This window comes from Canis lupus, chromosome 29 (genome assembly GCF_011100685.1).
Source record: "Canis lupus familiaris isolate Mischka breed German Shepherd chromosome 29, alternate assembly UU_Cfam_GSD_1.0, whole genome shotgun sequence".
Lineage (NCBI taxonomy): Eukaryota > Metazoa > Chordata > Mammalia > Carnivora > Canidae > Canis > Canis lupus.
Genome location: NC_049250.1, coordinates 34,667,065 through 34,685,916, shown reverse-complemented (window position 1 = coordinate 34,685,916; position 18,852 = coordinate 34,667,065). Strand labels below are relative to the sequence as shown.

Below are 18,852 nucleotides of genomic sequence, written 5' to 3'. Positions count from 1 at the left end.
ATTTCCAACTAAAGTCCACAATTACAATAGGATTCACTCTTTGTGTTGTAATTTTATGGGTTTTTACAAATGTGTAATGTCATGCAGCATTGCAATATCATACAGAACACTTTGCCCTAAAAATACTGCGCGATACCTATTTGTCACTCTTTTCTCCTATGACCCCTGGAAACCACTGATTGTTTTAATTTCTTTCTAATTTTTCTTTTTCTAGAGTGTCATGTAGTTGAAACCAGACCATATAGAGCCATTTCAGATGGCCTTCTTGCACTTAGCAATGTGCATTCCAGGTTCCTCCATGTTTTTCATGACTCTGTTGCTCATTTCTTTTACTGAATTATATTCCATTGTATACATGTGTCACTGATTGTTTACCCATTTACCTGTTGAACACTTATAGGCTGCTTTCAGTTTGGAGCAGTTATGAATAAGGGTGGTGTAAACATTCGTGGGCATGTTTTTATGTGGCAAAAATTTTCAATTTGTTTGTTTATAAATACCTAGGAGCATATGAAAGGGAAGGAACGGGATGCAAGAGAAACATAAAACAGGGCCATCCAACCCGTTCTAGAAAACCAGGGAAGGGGCAGCCCAGGTTGCTCAGTGGTTTAGCGCCTGCCTTCAGCCCAGGGCGTGATTCCTGGAGCTCCAGGATCAAGTCCCATGTCAGGCTCCCTGCATTGAGCCTGCTTCTCCCTCTGCCTGTGTCTCTGCCTCTCTCTCTCTCTGTCATGAATAAATAAATAAAATCAGAAAGAAAAAGAAAGAAAAGAAAAGAAGAAAAGAAAAGAAAAGAGAAGGAAGGAGGGAAGGAAGGAAGGAAGGAAGGAAGGAAGGAAGGAAGGAAGGAAGGAAGGAAGGAAGGAAGGGAAAGAAAAAGAAAGAAAGAAAGAAAGCCTCACAACTCAATAAAGACGACCCACCCCTCCCCACTCACCACCCTTTCCTTCTGTCCTTCCTTCCTCCTTCCTCCTTCCTTACTTCCGGCCTTCCGTCCTGCCCCTTCCTTCGTCCCTCCCCCTCCCTCCCTCCCTCCCCCCTCCCCCCCCCCTCCCTCATAAAAATAAACAGAAACCAGAAAGAAAGAAAGACCAGGGAAGGGCTTCCTGAAGAAATGACCTTTGAACTAAGTAAAACCCACAGGAGAGGAACACAAGTGTTAGACCAAGGGTCAAGGGAAGGGGCAGGGTCCCTCAGGGGAAGGGCAAGCTGTCAGGAATACCCAAATAAAAGAAAGAAATTTAGAGTTCTCATTCTTTGTATAAATAACCTTCCTGTATGCTTAAAGATAAAATTTTAAACTCAGGGTATAGATTTTCTAATATAGCTGGTTTGTGCCATTGGGACTTATTTTAGTTATTTTGAGAAGACACTTTTCAGTGTCATTTTATATTCTTATGCTAATCCTCCCAGATAGCATGCTCCTGGGTTTTTATGCAACATAAAAGACCTCGGTTAGCTTTGTAAGAAACTGTCAAACTATCCCTCAAATGGCTGGGCCATTTTAGGTTACCACCAGTAATAAATGAAAGCTCCTGTTGCTGTGCAGCCTCACCAGCATTTGATGTTGTTGGTGTTCTGCATTGTAACCGTTCTAATAGATGTGTAGTGGTATCTAATTGTTGTTTTAACTTGCAATTCTCTGATGATATATGAGATTGAGCATATCTTCATATGTATTTGCCATTTGTGTATCTTCTTTGGTGAGATGCCTGTTGAGATTTTTCACTAACTTCTAATAGAGTTGCCATTTGAGGAGTTCTTTTTTAATTTTTAAGAGTTTTCGATATATTTTGGATGCAAGTCTTTTATCAGATATATTTTTCCAATATGTTCTCCTAGTCTGTAACCTGTTTTCTCATTCTTTTTACAGTGTCTTTTGCAGGGCAGGAGTTTTTATTTTGATAAAGTCCAACTTATCAATTACTTTCCTCTTTTAGTGTTTTAGTGTGCTTTGGTGGTGTATCAAAGAAATCATTTTCAAACCCACAGTCACTTAGTTTTTCTTCTATGTCATCTTTTAACGGTGTGATAATTTTGCATTTACAGTTAGGTCTATGATCAGTTTTGAGTTAGTTTTTATGAAAGGTGTAAGGTCAGTGTCTAGATTCACTTTTTGGGCATGTGGATATACTGTTGTTCCAGCACTTTTGTTGAAAAGACCATTTTTTCTTCTTTGCCATCACTCTTGCCAAAGATCAGTTGACTGATGTGTGTGGGTCAATTTCTGTGCTCTTTATTCTATTTTTATTGACCATTCTTTTTAGTTGTAAGCTAATATCACACTGTCTTGATTTCTGTAATTTTATAGTAAGTCTTAATATCAAATAGTGCCAATCTTATGCCTTGATTCTCCTTCAGTATTGTGTTTTCGAGATCTCTTACTCTTCCATATAAAGTTCAGAACTGCTTCGTTGATACCTTCAAAAAAGCTTGCAGAGATTTTGACTGTGATTGCGTTCAATCTACGGATCAATTTGGGAAGAACTCATATCTTAACAATATTGAGTCTTACTATTCATGAACATGAATATATCACCAGTTATTTAGGTCTTTGACTTCTTTAATCACAGTTTTATACTATTACTCATAGATCTTTGGCATAAACCTTAATCCCATTGGGATGCTATCGCAAAATACATAGATTGAGTGGCTTATAAACAGCAGAAACTTATTGCTTATAGTTCTAGATACTGGAAGTCTGAGAGGTTTCAGTGTTGGGTGAGTTTGCTCTTCTGGGTCACAGACTTTGTGTTGTATCTCCATGTGGCAAACACGCTACAGATCTCCATGGGATACTGATCCATTTGTGAGTGCACCACCCTCATGACCTAAGCACCTCCCTCCCATCTGCTATTACCATCATCTTTAGGGGATAGGATTTTAACATATGAACTTGAGGGGGATATAAATATTCAGACCATACTCACATATTTTATTGGATTTATTCCTAAATATTTCTTTTTTGTTTTGGTACTATTTATAGTATTGTATTTTTAATTCCAAATGTTTGTGACTGGTATATGGGAAAACAATTGACTTTTGTATATTAACCTTGTATCTTGTAATTTTGCTATAATCATTCATTAGTCCAGGATTATATTGTTAATTCTCTGATATTTTCTTCATAGAATCATGTTACCTGAAAAAAGAGTTGTTGTTTCCCCCTTCCCAATCTGTGTATCTTTTATTTTCTTGTCTTATTGCATAAGGCAGAGCTGTCAGTAAAACGTCGAATAGGAGTGCTGAAGGCAAACATTATTGCCATTTTCCCAGTGTTTAAGAGAAAAGCATCTAGTTTATCACCATTAAGTATGATGTAAGCTGTAGGCTTCTTTCTAGATGTTTATCAAATTGAGAAGTTTAGCCTCTTCCTAGTTTGCTGCAAGTTTTTATCATGCATAAGTGTTGGATTTTATGAAATGCTTTTTTCTGTGCTTTTTCTACATCTATTTATATGATCATATGATTTTTCTTCTTTAGCCTTTTAAATTATTTTAAAAGTAATTTAAATTACTTTAAAAGGCTAAAGGCTAAAATCCATTACAGGATTACATTAGTTGATTTTCAGTTGAACCAGTCTCTTATACATAGGGCAAACTCTACTTTGTTATGTAAATAATTTTTTTATACATTGTTGTATTTGATTTGCTAATTTTTTGTTGAGGATTTTTACATGTATGTTTATGAGGGATTATGATATATAGTTTCTCTTTCTCTTAAAGTCTTTATTTGGGTTTGGTAGTAGAGTAGTGCTAGCCTCGTGGAATGGGTTAGAAAGTGTTCCCTTTACATCAGTTTTCTGGAAGAGATTGTAGAAAATTGGTGTGAATTCTAAATGAAATGTTAGTAGACCCAATGCAACTATTTGGTACAGTTTTTTCTTTTTTCTTTCTTTCTTTTCTTTTCTTTCTTTTCTTTTCTTTCTTTTTTCTTTCTTTCTTTCTTTCTTTCTTTCTTTCTTTCTTTCTTTCTTTCTTCTTTCTTTCTTTTTTTTTTCTTTTGGTGGTTATCAATTGTTAATTAAATCTAGTTAATAGATGTAGTCCAGTTCAGATTGTTTATTTCTCTTTGTGTAAATTTTTTATAGATTGAGTTTTTCTAAAGAGTTGGTCCGTTAAATTCTGTATCCATCTGCTAAGGCTACCATCTCAAACTAGCATAGCCTGGGTAACTTAAACAATAGGAGTTTAATTTTCTCAGTTCCAAAGGCTGGAAGTCCAAGATTAACATGCTGTCAAGATTGGTTTTTGGTGAGGTTTCTCTTTCTGGCTTACAGATGGCCACCTTTTCATTGTGTTCTCCTCTTACCTTTCCTCTCTGCGTATGTAGAGAGAAAGATTTCTGGTTTGTTTTTTTTTTCTTATAAGAATGCCAGTCATACCAAATTAGGACCCCATCCTTGTGACTTCATTTAACCTAAATTATTTCCTTAAGCTCTACTTCCAAATGTAGTTATACTAGGGGGTGGGACTTCAGTTTATTTATAGAGAAGACCTTGTAGATCATTGGGGAAAGGATGGGCTGTTCCACTTACTAAGTTCTTCTGTAATAGTTGGGTATCCATACAGAAAACAATGAAATTAGATTCTTACCCCATAACATATGAAAAAAAAGTTAGTAACTATTGATTAGATTAATGTGTATAATCAATTTTAGAACTGCAAAATATACAACTCTGCATGTTGATATTTATTGTTTTCATTTCAGATAGTGTCTTTTTTTTCTGGCCTGATTTCCAGACTTAACAGTGTACCATGTTTATTATCTCTGCATACTTAGGTACTAACTACACCATTCACTTAAGAAAGAAAGAAACTGTTAAGAGCCATTATGTTCAGAACTAATCATAATTCCATTGAAGTTGTGTCCCTATACTGACAATTGTCTTGGCCAGTTTTGAATACTCAAATAATTAGATGTCCTGTAAACTTCCAGGTTATTGATAGGTGCATCATGTGGTTAAGAGTCCTATTTTAGAGTAAGAAAGATTTGGATTTGAATCCTGGCTCTGATACTTGCTACTTGTAAGACCAGGATTGAGTTACTGAATCTTCTAAGTCTCGTATTCCCTGTGTGTAAAGGGAGTATTGTAACACTACCTACCTCATAAAGCTTAGGAGATAATTAAGTCAAATCATTGTTGGGGGAACTCTCAAACACAAACAAAAAAATACCTCAACACAGTGCTTAAAACATAGTGCACAGTAAATGCCAACCATCATCTTGTTTCGGTTTACCAATTAACAGAAATTGTTGAGCATATTCTAATGGAATTAGAGAAAGATGAGAGTGAGAGCTAAGGATATTAAATTTTAAAGTTAACGTATGTAAGGTGTTAAGAACTTGTCCTGTGTAAAATAAGTACTGTATAAGCATTTGCTACTGCTTCTATTACTATATTTAGAAAAATAAATACAAAATATTACCTTTTGGCTAAAAAAAAATTACTCTTTAAAAGGATATCAGAAATGTGCCATTGCAGAATGAAGCCAGGAGTTGGAGTGGGGGTAGTCGAATCTAGGTTTTATTTGAAGGCAAGCTCATTATGAGCCAACAGTATAGTGTGGCTCAGAAAGAACTACAATGAACAGATTAGATTGATAGAAAGCAAAATGTCCAAAGCAGTGATGTTGCCAATTTTTCTCTTTGCTTTGTTGGCCAAGCTTTACCTGATGTATCCTTTTCTCTTTGGTCCACTACATTTCCAGCTGCTTCTTGGCAAATTAAAATGCACCTCTAAAAAAGAGATCAAAATGCTACGAGATCTTGAAAATAGTCTGCAGGAGAAAGGGCTCAATATTAGAGCCAAGGATTCTCAACATGATGGAAAAAATATTTAAGGGAGAAATTTCCAGTTATTCCCAAATACTTAAAGGCTTTCAGAATAACCTAATATTTTGAACTATTGGAAAATTAAATCATTCATCCTACAAGTCTTCTTTGTTGGAACCATATAAACCAAACAATTTATTCACTTGTCAGGGAAATTAGAGACCATTTGTGGAATGGTTGGAAAGTTAGATTATATAATTTTAAAATCTCTTCCTATCCTTAAAGTATGGAATTGGAAGGAGCCTTCTGTAATCACTCCCTTTAAAGGGAATGTCTAAGCTCCCAGGCCTTCTACTCCAATGACCTCAGGGCTTGATGCCTAGAAATGGGAACTTCTGAGGTTGTACCAGAAGAATCATTTAAGTACTGTTAGGGATATATATATATAACTTTGGCTGATACATAATTTACAACCTGGTAATAATTATAGCATAAGTACTGGTGGCCATTCATCTCTTAATTGAATCTTTATGACCGATTTTTCTTTTGGCAAATTTTGCTTCTTGGGTTATTAGATGTTGTTCATTCAATGAATGGTTATTGAACAACATTATGTGACAGCACTGGCAATAGATGAGTTAAGCAAGGCCTCCACTCTCAGAGAAAGTACAGTCAAATTGTGGGGACAGATGTGTTTAAGTGAATAATTGCAAAATAACATATTGCATGTAACTTCAGGACCTTACAGGAACTTCATTACATCTCAGAGACCATATCCATTTTATGCCCCTTAGGACCTAATAGAGTGCTGCTGTGTATTATGCCCTAAGTAAATAGCTGTTGACTAAATTAATGAATTCTTTGTAGGCTTTGGTCAAGCTTTATTCAAAACAATAATAAGAATGTAAGTAATGAGGAAGCTCATTTTTTATCAAAATATCTTTATTTCCTATTAAATATTGTATAAAATAAGCTTAGCCTAAATTCTTTTTCCTTATAAAATCTAAATTCCAAAATAATATTTTATGTAGTAAGTGTCTCATGGAATATGTACTTAAATTGCCAGATGCATCTGTTTTTTTTTAATTTGGTTATATTACTATGTATTCACAATATATTAACTAATGTGATAATAGTATGTTATATTATATTATATGAATTAGTATTGATTTTCCTAGTAAATTCTCCTTTAGCTAACTTTGATTTTAAATGAATGTTTGTGTGACTCCTAAGGTTACACACAACAAGTTATTATTTTACTTTAATAATATATGCAGAGAAAAGAAACCTAGAGGTTGCTGAGGAATAATCAGTTCCTCCCCAGAAACTTTTCTTATACTCTAAAATCAGTGAGGTCATTGAATCTGATGATCCGAATGACTTCATAAAGGCTTCACAACAGGCAGTGAAACAGACACTATTTAAATTAAAACCCCCAAAATGCATACTTTAGTTTTCCTGACCTGGAAAACTAGCATCTTGCAAAATCACGAAATATTTAATGTAAGCATTTCTAGAAGGAGAGATTCCATATTCAATTTCTATTCTCTGACCATTTCTTATACTTAAAAAGGAAAAAGTGAAGCCACATCAACTATACAAACATAATATGAATGAAAATAAATAAGTCTATTTAGGGTCATGTGGGTGGCTGAGTGGTTGAGCGTCGCCTTTGGCTCAGGTTGTGGTCCTAGGGTCCTTGAGATCGAGTCCCACATCAGGCTCCCCACAGAGAGCCTGCTTCTCCCTCTGCCTATGTCTCTGCCTCTCTCTCTGTGTCTCTCATGAATAAATAAATAAAATCTTTATAACAAAAGGTCTATTTAATTCTCTCTTGATAGGATATTATAATATTCTGGATATGGTTCTGACAATATGTAGTTTTTTATTTTTATTCAAACTTTCAGCAATTGTCTACTTTCCCAGTTACAATAAGTTTCATTTAGTTAGTATACTTTTGTGGACAACTAATTTTTGTCAGTTGAATTGACTAATGGGTATTTATCCTTGACCGTACCAAACTAATTTTGACACAAGTATTTATACAACTTCTGAATCATAACTAGATGCTGAAGTAATCAGATTTTTTACTTCTTTTGAAATTAGAGATAAAACATTACCCTAACTTTGAAAAAGATTAATCGCTCTGTCAAAATCTAAAGGGCAAATCATTATTAATATATAGAGTTATTAAATAAATTAGTATGGATCCAGTGATGTTAAAACTAGAGAATTCTGACTTTACACAGTAATATTGGGCACCAAGTAATATTTACTACGTCACTTGAGGAACTAATTAGAGTTTGCTTCATTCAAAAGGACAAAACCTATTGCAGTAACCTTGTTTCACATTTCCTATAACATCTGTTCAAATGAACAAATGTTTGATATTTTCACATTTTACATTCATCTACTTTACAGAACTAATGAAGCAAAATAATTCCAACAGTGTCATCTATAAAGAAAATGCATATATATTTCAGTAGAGTTTTGTTAGTAAAGGTCTCATTCCCTCAGAATTTACCATTTCTCTGAATGTCAAATTCTCACACTTTTAAAAATTATCCTAGAAGTAGTGTAGTAAACTTAACATCTCACTTACCGTTGTGAGACCTATATGTTTTTATTGAGAATTATAAGCCGGAATACCAGCTTCTTTTAACTTTCAATACACAATACAAATACCAAAATATTTAGGTTTTTTTCTTACTTTCATATTGAGGTGAAATAATGCTCTAATTTTGGAAAAGATCTATTACTGTATGAAAAAGTTAAAGGGAAAATACTCCATGATTAGTATGTAGAATAGTTATTAAATGATTGATATGGATTCAGTGCAGTTAAAGCTATGGAATCCTGACTTTACACAGTTACCTGGTAAGTCAGTTGACATATTTTTCCCTCACTACCAACTGTTCTGATGAATAAAGAGTTCGAAAAATTTCCACTTAATCAGTTTTATTATGTATGATTGTATAAGGCATGATCATTAACTAATTAACAATAACATTTATTAATTTTTTTAGGTAAAAGTTCCAAAATCTAGCAGCATAGAAGTTTAAAAGAATCTGGGAAATGGCATAATGAAAAAAACCTGATAAAGCCTTCAAAAAAATGAAATCAGTTGTCTTAGTAGAATGAAAAGTATGTTCACTATAACTATGTTTATAGAAAAGCAAAGCAAAAACATTTTAAAATAATTAGCTCTATTAAGTGTTTGAAGCATGTTATTCATCTTATAGCACTTTTTTGTTTTGCAAATATATGTTAATTTTGTACATCATGTATTAGAACTACTAAGACTAACAGTCCTATTATTCTTCATCTCACATACCTTTGTTCCTTTATTATTTCAATTATTAGTAAATACAAAATACATCTTACTGGCATAAAAATTCCTAAATTGGTTTCTTTGTACTTCATTCAGAACTCTAACTTTGAAGTGCACTCATGTATCTTTTAAAGATTTATTTACTTATTTGAGAGAAAGAGAGCGAGCACACAGCATGAGGGGCTGAAGGAAAGGAAGAGAAAATCTTAAGCAGACTTGGGGCTGAGTGAGGAGCCTGAGGTGGAGCTCACTCTCGTGACCCTGAGACCATAACCTGAGCAGAAAGGAGCTTATCTGACTGCATCACCCAGGCGCCCCTTATGTGTCTTATATCTGTTAATGACATCACAAATATTGTGGTTAAGTATATTTTGGAAGTTAATCAGGGCATAGCTTTGAAAAACACAGTGATATGTTTACAGATCCAAATCATAATCCACATTTTTTTCTTTTTTTGAGAAAGAGGGGAGGAGCAGAGGGAGAAGGCGAAATGCTTGCCTGGCTCATACTAAATGCTCAGTTAATACCGTTATTATTATTTCCGTATGATAGCTGCCTAAAATTTGTGATTATTGAGATATAGCTACAAATGAACTAAAAATATAATTTGTATTTTATTTTTCCATTGGAAAGTATATCTTAAATTTTTTCTATTTTGCTAAATAGCCTTAAATGCTAAAAAATAATTTTGAGTCCCTTTTATAAGTAATAGAGACACCATAATTTAAGTACTACTCCATCATTGCAAATTGTTTAGCTTCCAGTTCTCTTTTTTACTGCATTGTAATAACTATTCACCTGAATGTTATACTCTTTTTCATGTATTAAGGTTTTTTTTTTTAGTGTGAATATATGGATTTATGGACGTAAGATTGTTGGCTGAAGTATCCACTTGATATTAGCCTGAAGAAAAATTAACTAAAAAATAAAAAAAAGAAAGAAAAATTAACTAAATAATGTTCAAGTTACATCTTTAAATTCCTATAATTGTTAAATTTTTCTATTAAAAATCATTCATTCACATTGCTTTTTGTAACTAGAAAGATTTAAGCATATCATAAGAAAACAATAGAACATAAGAAACTAATTAGTTAACGTTTTCCTTAAAAACTTTGTGTTTGCTGAATTGGTGTTTGTAGATAAAGAACAACATGAGGACATTACTTGGAAGTAACATGAGCGCACACAATGGTGTGCCCCTAAAAGTAAAGATAACAAGGAGGAAATTGGATTTTTAATTTCAGCTCCAGACTGTTGCACCTGTTTGATCACTTGGCAGAGCTGCCTTTCTGTGGTTGTTCAGGAGGCAAAGTGACTGATTGATCCAATCACACACCCCTGTTAACCCATTCTGCAGAGAACTTCTCATTTGTAGCCTTGATAGAGGAGTACTATACCTTTGAGAATTAAATGGCCCCAGTGTAGTGAAACCTAGATATAACGACGTGAGGCATTGATTAATTTCCTTCCTATTTAATGGAAGGCTGTTTTTCCAGTATTTTACTCACCTGGATAGATCGAAATCTGTAATAAGCCAACCTGTCATAAGTCAGAGAGTCTATGAGGAAGCCATACTGATTATGCTCTTCTCTGAATTTCAGTATAAAGAACGTAACTCCCAAGGTAGGAGACCCTGAAACCCGCAAAGCTATTCGCCGTGCCTTCGATGTGTGGCAGAATGTGACTCCTCTGACATTTGAAGAAGTTCCTTACAGCGAATTGGAAAATGGCAAACGTGACGTGGATATAACCATCATCTTCGCGTCTGGTTTTCATGGAGACAGTTCTCCCTTCGACGGAGAGGGAGGGTTTTTGGCACATGCCTACTTCCCTGGACCAGGAATTGGGGGAGATACTCATTTTGACTCCGATGAGCCATGGACACTAGGCAATCCTAATCACGATGGTAAGTGCATAGCCTTTTTTCGTTGCAGTTAGTTCTGTTTTTATTTTTACTTTTGGAATGCTCAGATGATTTACTGATTTGCTGGCGTCTAAAGTGTTGATTCTAAGTTTGTTTTTAAAACGAGAAAGCACCTGGGAGGCTTTTTGATAACATTTTAGAATAGGAATTTGTATGGGTCAGTAGACAATACTCAGTTTTCATATGGTCTGTTGCTTAGAGATTAGAACTTTATTTTGTGTTCTGCACATAAAGTGAATTTTGTTTTTTATAAAATGTCACATAAAAGACTTCATCGTACTTTAAGTCATGGAACATGCTCAAGGAGACTCTGCTGTTTTTTTCTAAACTATATTGCAGTGTTTCTACTTGAGACTTAACCTGATTGACATTTGTGGTATAGCTTCTGCCGACTTTTCCTGTTCTTTTCTTTTCTATTGTCACCTTTCTAGTTTGTAAAATATTGCTCCTTTTCTTTCATCCTTATTTCCATTTTCTTAGTCTCCCAATATGATATGACTACATAATTTATTATTTTTATATTATCTTTATTTTTATCAGAAAACACTTCTTGTATTCACTTCAGCAGCACATACACTAAAAAAAAAAAAAAAAAAACAACACTTTTTGCAAATCTATTCAGACAAATCTATCAGGTTTCTAAGCCGTATAATTATTCTGATATGCAAAAATAAATTTAAACAACTTGATAACTAAAAGAATAGTTACCTCATATAAGAAACATGTGTTACTTCCTAGACAACAATCCATACTTCAGTTTTATGTTTAAAAAAATTTCACATAATTATAGGATCCTAGAGTTAGAAGATTTCTAAGCAGCCACCTCTTGCAATTCTTGTAATCAAGACTTAATTTTTTTTAAATTTTTATTTATTTATGATAGTCACACAGAGAGAGACAGAGAGAGAGAGACAGAGACATAGAGGGAGAAGCAGGATCCATGCACCGGGAACGCGACGTGGGATTCGATCCCGGGTCTCCGGGATCGCGCCCTGGGCCAAAGGCAGGCGCTAAACCACTGCGCCACCCAGGGATCCCAAGACTTAAATATTTTTCTTCCTCATCGTAGTAGAATGTTGAAAATACAGCATGTATTGTTTTAATGACAGCTGATCAGCTAATAAAACTCTCAATTCCTCCTTGATGAGTTAAATCCAGCCATCAAATTAAGCTTTGTTAGTTCATCAGAAAGTTTAGTTGGCTGGATAAGTATAATAGCCTTGCATTGTGAGAATGCATAGAGTTCAAACATATTATGGTTAGAATGAAATAAACTGAGTTAAACTTAAAAGAACACCAATTTTCAAAAAAGGAAAATATAATAAGTAACTGTTCCTGTTTTTCAAAAGAAGATAAAATATCTAGTATTAAATAAAATGGCCTTTTGCATTGTTATTAATAGATATATTGACTATTAAATTATGACTTCATTTTTTAAGAGCTAATTTGGAGACAAATGGCAAGTATGTTGGGAGATTTCACTATATAGTAGTGGAATGAAAACCAAAAACTCTGAAGTTCAATTCCTGGCCAACTGATCATTAGCTCAAGAAGCCTCTACCATGCTGTATACTTATTTTCTCTATATATGTTGTATTGCAAGGCTGGAACATTGCAAGTAGAGGTACTTACTATTTAGACATGTTTAACCTATTCTATGCCTTAGCATCCAATAATAAAATATCTGCCATCTGATAGGCCCACACAGGTTTGATACATAAATTATTTAAAATTAAATGTGTTTATCTTATTAAAAAAAATTATTATTAAGTGGGCTCCACACCTAGCATGGTGCTTGAATTCATGACCCTGAGATAAAGAGCTGAGGTCAAGAGTCAGATGCTCAACTGACACAGCCATCTAAGCGCCCCTATTTTATTTTTTTAATAAATTTTACTTGTTTATTTGAGAGAAAGAGCACAAGCAGGAGAGAGGAGCAGAGAGAAAAGGAGAAGCAGACTCCTTGCTAAACAGGGAGCCTGATGCAGGGCTCGATCCCAGGGTCCTGAGAGCATGACTTGAGCCAAAGGCAGATGCTTACCTGACTGAGCCACCCAGGCGCCCCACCCTCATCTTATTTTTATCAAAATTACTTAGGCATTCTGATGAAGTAGTTCAGACATCTTTAAGTCAATTGTTAATATAAATGTTTGCATTCTAAGTGATTGAGGAGAAGAGCACTTATAATGGTAGAATTTTGCTGATGGAGGCAACACTGCATTTGCTTCTGTGAAAAGACTTCTAAAATTCTAAACAGAGAAAATTATAGTTTATTCCAGTAATTATAATTCCAAATCATATTTTATTCTAATAATAGATCTGATTGTTAAGGCTACTTTAAATCTGTAGCTTTGAAGTCGTGTTAATTTGGGTGATGGTGCCTATCAAATGGCCTATATTATCTTTCAAAATATTGAAATCCTTAAGAAAGCTGCACAGATTTTTTTAGATGTATTTTCTATTAGTTGCATTTTTTAGTCATCAGCAAGTACTTTCTGAATATAAAAAACTTTAAGAAAAAATATTTAGGAACATTTGAGATGACATAGGAAATGAGAATGTTTAAATGTGATTGGTGTTATGAACGCTCGTGTGTTTGCAGGACTTAAGAGGTTTTCCAGGAATATGTATGTGGAATAGAATTGAAATAGAACATATGAACTAAAGATATGCAATCATGTCAATGGGCTTTTGACTCAGATTATGTATTAATACATTTGATTACCTCCTACTTTACACTGTAGAAGTATAATGTTTGTACATGGGCATACTATTAAACAAAACAAATTGTTTAATATCTAGTATTTCATTTGTAAGAAAATATTTCTTTACTGATCTTATAAACATATCTTTTACTTTCGAGTGAGCTTAAAGAAAATGACTACAAAATAATAGGTTTCAGAATTGTAGGGGATTAGAGAGAAGTTAACTGTCTGTTCAAGATGTAATACCACAGAGATTTACTGCTTAATTGAAATTCAGACTTTTAACTAGCAACAGCAGGGCAGCTAGGGTGGTGTCATGCTGAAGTATTGATCATTTATCAAAAGAACAGCCTCTGGCTTTGCTGTGGTCCTGGAGAATGTGGGGGAGAATGAATGCATTTGTACATCCTAGTTTCTGACTGTCTGTAAGGTAATCTTTTTGTATTACATATATATATATATACAAGGGACAATCCTGACACCTTCCTTGATAAACTTTTTCTTTTCTTTGCTCCAGTCCTGAAATGCCCCAAGCTTACTTAACTGAAAAATGCTCTTTCTTCCCTAGTCACAGCTCTTAAGCACCTAGAAAACAGAGCAGCTTGATAATTTAGCAAAAATGCAAATGAAAGAGCCTCTTGATAAGTACCCAGCTCATTTTCCACAGCATATTGCTCAGCTAATGAAGGCAATTTGAATTCTATCTACCTCAAAAGAGATAAACAGTGTCTTAGGTTGCCAGTAACCTTTAATTCATTGTTATCCACTTTCCTATCAATTTGCTTTTAGTCATGATACCTTTCAAAAACTCAAGCGAAAACCCATTAAGTAAATTACACAATAATTACATTAAAATAAATAAATAAATACACCACACACACACACACACACACACACACACAACACACACACACACACACACTCCCCTACCTAGTAAAAATAATGCTACTTTCTCCAAGAGGTGTCCCCCCACCACATGGAGTGGATAAGCAAAGCATGTCCATAATAATTCTAAATAGAAAATGTTACTGTAGTATGTGGTCTTTGAAAAGTGTACATGCCTGAATGTGAGTTGGAAAATTTTACTCTAGCAAAATGTTAAGATTCATTTTGAGCATCGTTACTGTATTGTTTCCTTGGCGACAGTCTATAAAGTTTAAATGGCACTATCAATGCAAGCACAAACTTACCACAAAGTTTCTTCCTAATTACACAGGTATGTACCGTAGTAATAGAATTTCAAACTGATCGTCTCTAAGCAAAAAGGGGTACCTACTAAAATATTATCTAAAACTACAACAGAGAAATATCTAGAGGCGAGTCTTACTGGACCGTGTAGTTGCGATTCTGTTAACAAGAAAAATGCATTGCATTGTCTGTGTTTATTATCAGAAAAGTCAGTGCCTGAAGTGAGAAGATGGTCAGGAGGTGCACAGGGCTGTTGTGGCCATCTGTCTAAAAACCACGGAGAGAGAAATGATGATAAAAATTTTAGCAAGATGCCCAGACCCTGAAATCTGTTGCATCGCTGTGATGGTTCATGTCTACTTGACTGGACTAAAGGGTACATGTATAGCTAATAGAATAGGATTTCTGGATGTGCCTATGAGGGTGTTTCTGGAAGAGATTAGCGTTTGAGTCAGTAGACTGAGTAAGGAAGATCCTCCCTCACCATTGCGGGCAGGCATCATCCAATCCATTGAGGGCCCAAATAGGAAAAAAAAAAAAGAGGAAGGGGGAATTTTCTGTCTCTTCTTGAGCTAAGGTATACACCTTTTCCTGCCCTTAGACACCAGAACTCGCGGCTCTTGGGTTTTCAGTTTCTGACTGGATTATACCATTGGCTTTCCAGGTTCTCCATCTTGCAGATGTCAGATCCTGAGACTTCTCAGCCTCCATAACCTTTTGAGCTAATTCGTATAACAAATCTCTTCTTCTATATCTGTATATATCCTGTTGGTTCTGTTTCTCTGGAGAATCCTGGCTAACATGACCATTAAATGTGAAGCAGTCAGATTCTGCATATAAGCCAACTCATTCTTCAAATAAGCCTAGTTTCAGTTAAAAATCTTCAGGATGGGGATCCCTGGGTGGCGCAGCGGTTTGGCGCCTGCCTTTGGCCCAGGGCGCGATCCTGGAGACCCGGGATCGAATCCCACGTCGGGCTCCCGGTGCATGGAGCCTGCTTCTCCCTCTGCCTGTGTCTCTGCCTCTCTCTCTCTCACTGTGTGCCTATCATAAATAAATAAAAAATTAAAAAAAAAAATTAAAAAAAAAAAAAAAAAAATCTTCAGGATGTGATGCCTGAGTCAATGGACTTGATTTATGTCAACTGGGGAGGGTTAACTTTCTGGAGGAGATATTTTGTCGTTGGCACACTAGAGGTGTGCTGGTGCCAAAAAGTAAGCTTAGGCCTTAACCAGCTGTGTGCCATCTCCCAGCTTTTTCTGCTCATTCTGCAACTGTAACTGCTATCTAATATTTTTCTGATGCTTACAGGATTTTGACTTTGATCTTTGAGGACAGGAAAAGTTGGATGCCAAACAGATATTTACCAAGAGGCCTGGAAGTGCTATATAGTCTGCAGGCAGAGTGTCCAGATCAATCTTTCATGTACTTCCTGAAGATAAGGGAATGACTTGATATAACTAGGCAGCCAAGGACCTTAACCCATCTTTAAAACCAGAGTACTCATTGAGATTTTAAGATCTAAAAATATTAGCTCCCTTCCACATAGTTCTTACCTTACCATGTTTTACCCAAACTTGGAAGCTCGCTCTCGCAAATTGACTTGGCTTTCAAAACTATAATAGAGGTATTTTTTGAAATATGTGAGTGTTTTTGAAAACATGACTTCTTTCCTTCTGACTTCTTTCCTGGAATAAACTTAATTTCACTGAGTTTATTTTATTTCAGTACACGGGTGACTTTAATACGCTTGAGTTTTTCAAAATCTCTCAATTACATTGCTTCACATGATTACTATGCAGCGTCTACTTATTTATTAGATCTGTGTGTGCCGTTAGAGAAAAGCAAATGAATTGGGATCATCACACTCAATACGTTTCCTTCTATCAGATTTAATGAAATAAATAGATGGATCATGAACACTAAAATATACAGAATATAGAAGTCTTAATAAATGAAACCAATAAGACCAGAGATTTCAGTGGCTTAACACACTAGAGTTTTCTTTTTGCTCATGTGGTAGGGGGGCAGAGGACTATCCACTCACTCAGTCTGAGACCCAGAAAACTTGAGGTCAGCTATCAGCAACACATGATTTCCAGAGTTGACTTGAGCATTAACGTCCAGACAATGGCTGGGAGAACTGAGATAGATTTGCTCACGGAGTGGTGTTATGTGCCAGACCTGCAAGTGGCAAATAATATTCCTGACAAGTTCCACTAACTAGAATTCAATTCCATGGCCACACCTAATCTCAAAAAAGGTTGAAGAAAGGTGATGGGTTTGATGAGCAACTAGTCGGTGTCTGCTTCCTACCAATACGTTAGGAAGTAAAAACAATATTAGTTTGACATTGAGATACACTCTGCATCTGTGAATTGGTTTTTTAACCATAATTTGCCTTAATACAGGTTTTGACCTATTGACCATTATTTAGCTTCTGTTATTCCTTTCCCTATATAGTATATTTGTAGGAATTTTCTTTGAAATTCATCTTCATATAGGTTACTTATCTTAAACTTAGGTGGTCATCGACAAGGCAAAATGTAGTAGAAATTTCAAATTTAGCCATTAGTTTAGCAATATAAAAAATTAATGTCTGAGTTTTTGAGAAAATCCAATTGTTAAAATTAATAGTTTTATAGTTGTTATTGTCTAAATTATTAAGTTAAGTAATTAATCTCCACCTTAGTTTTGTGCAATTACTTTTTGCAGAATTACAGCCATACCATTACAAAACCTGGCCTAGTAGGCATATTACCACTTTAATAATTTCCTTTCAGTTTAAGCACAACAAAACTTTCTACTTAATTATTCTCACATTTAATTTATAATGTGATTCTTTATTTGAAATCAAATGTTGCCATAACTCACCTCCTCCCCAGTGTATTGATTGCAAATCAGGGAAGCAGCAGAAATAGCTCTTGATGCAATCCACAGTGGAAATCGCAGTTTGTCATTGATTTAATGCATCAGAGAACAAGACCACTATGGGCTTCGAGGAAGGTTGCACCTCTCTTGGCTATAATAGTTGCATGTGTACTGAGACATGGAAATTGACCTAAGATCATGGAAAATCAAGAACCCAAGAAAATAAAGAAATCAAGAAGTAATTAAAAACTTCTTGGGGCAGCTAGGTGGCTCAGTCAGTTGAGCATCTGTCTCTTGATTTTGGCTCAGATCATGATCTCAGGGTTGGGAGATTGAGCCCAGTGTGGAGCTTGCTTGGGATTCTCTCTTTCCCTCTGCCCTTCCCCCCTCCCTCATCCTGCACCTGCTCTCTCTCTCTCTCTCTCTCTCTGTCTCTGTCTCTCTCTCTCAAAAAAGACACAAAAACAAGAAAACCCTCACCTCTCTGCTGGTTTATCATCAGTCTCGTTCCAAAGGTCATAAAGCCAAATTTAACTGAGCGTTTAGCATGTCTCAGATACTATTTTAAATTCATTGTATGTTCTTAATTCATTTATTCCTCACCACAAACTTATAAAGTAGTTAGTGGAATTGCTTCCAGGAAGTTAGCAATTGCAGAAGAATTGCACAGAAAGTTTGGTAACTGGCCAAAGATTACCTAGTTGGTAACAACAAAATGAAAACATTAAAACAATACTAAAGAACTAGAGAAAGGGAGGATCTGTTTGAAGACTCAGGAGAAAAGCCTATCCCTGAAAATGTTTTATCAAGTGAACCAAAACAACAATATTGGAAACAACTCTGAATACCCCTAAAGGCTGTCTATGGAACAGGAAAAGAAAAACCTATTAATACTGTAAAAATGTAGTCTGTCGTGTGGAAGGAAATCTTGGTAAGTATTTTGAGAAGAGCATGATGAGATCAAAGGATGTGAAATTCAGGGATAGATAGAGAAGACCTGGGAGGTAGCTCCACTTTAAGAATTATGGATTCTCCCAAGAGAGGGGAGAGTGGGAAAT

At 35.2% G+C, this 18,852-nt stretch overlaps 1 protein-coding gene across 2 annotated transcripts in view; it reads left to right on the top strand.

Annotated features, from left to right (window-relative positions):
- Positions 1 to 18,852, top strand: part of MMP16 (matrix metallopeptidase 16) — a 304,449-nt gene that overhangs the window by 155,020 nt on the left and 130,577 nt on the right. For both annotated transcript variants that reach the window (XM_038579701.1, XM_038579700.1), the window contains exon 4: positions 10,708 to 11,012. In XM_038579701.1, coding sequence (XP_038435629.1) covers positions 10,708 to 11,012 — 305 coding nt within the window. The remainder of the gene's footprint in view (positions 1 to 10,707; positions 11,013 to 18,852) is intronic.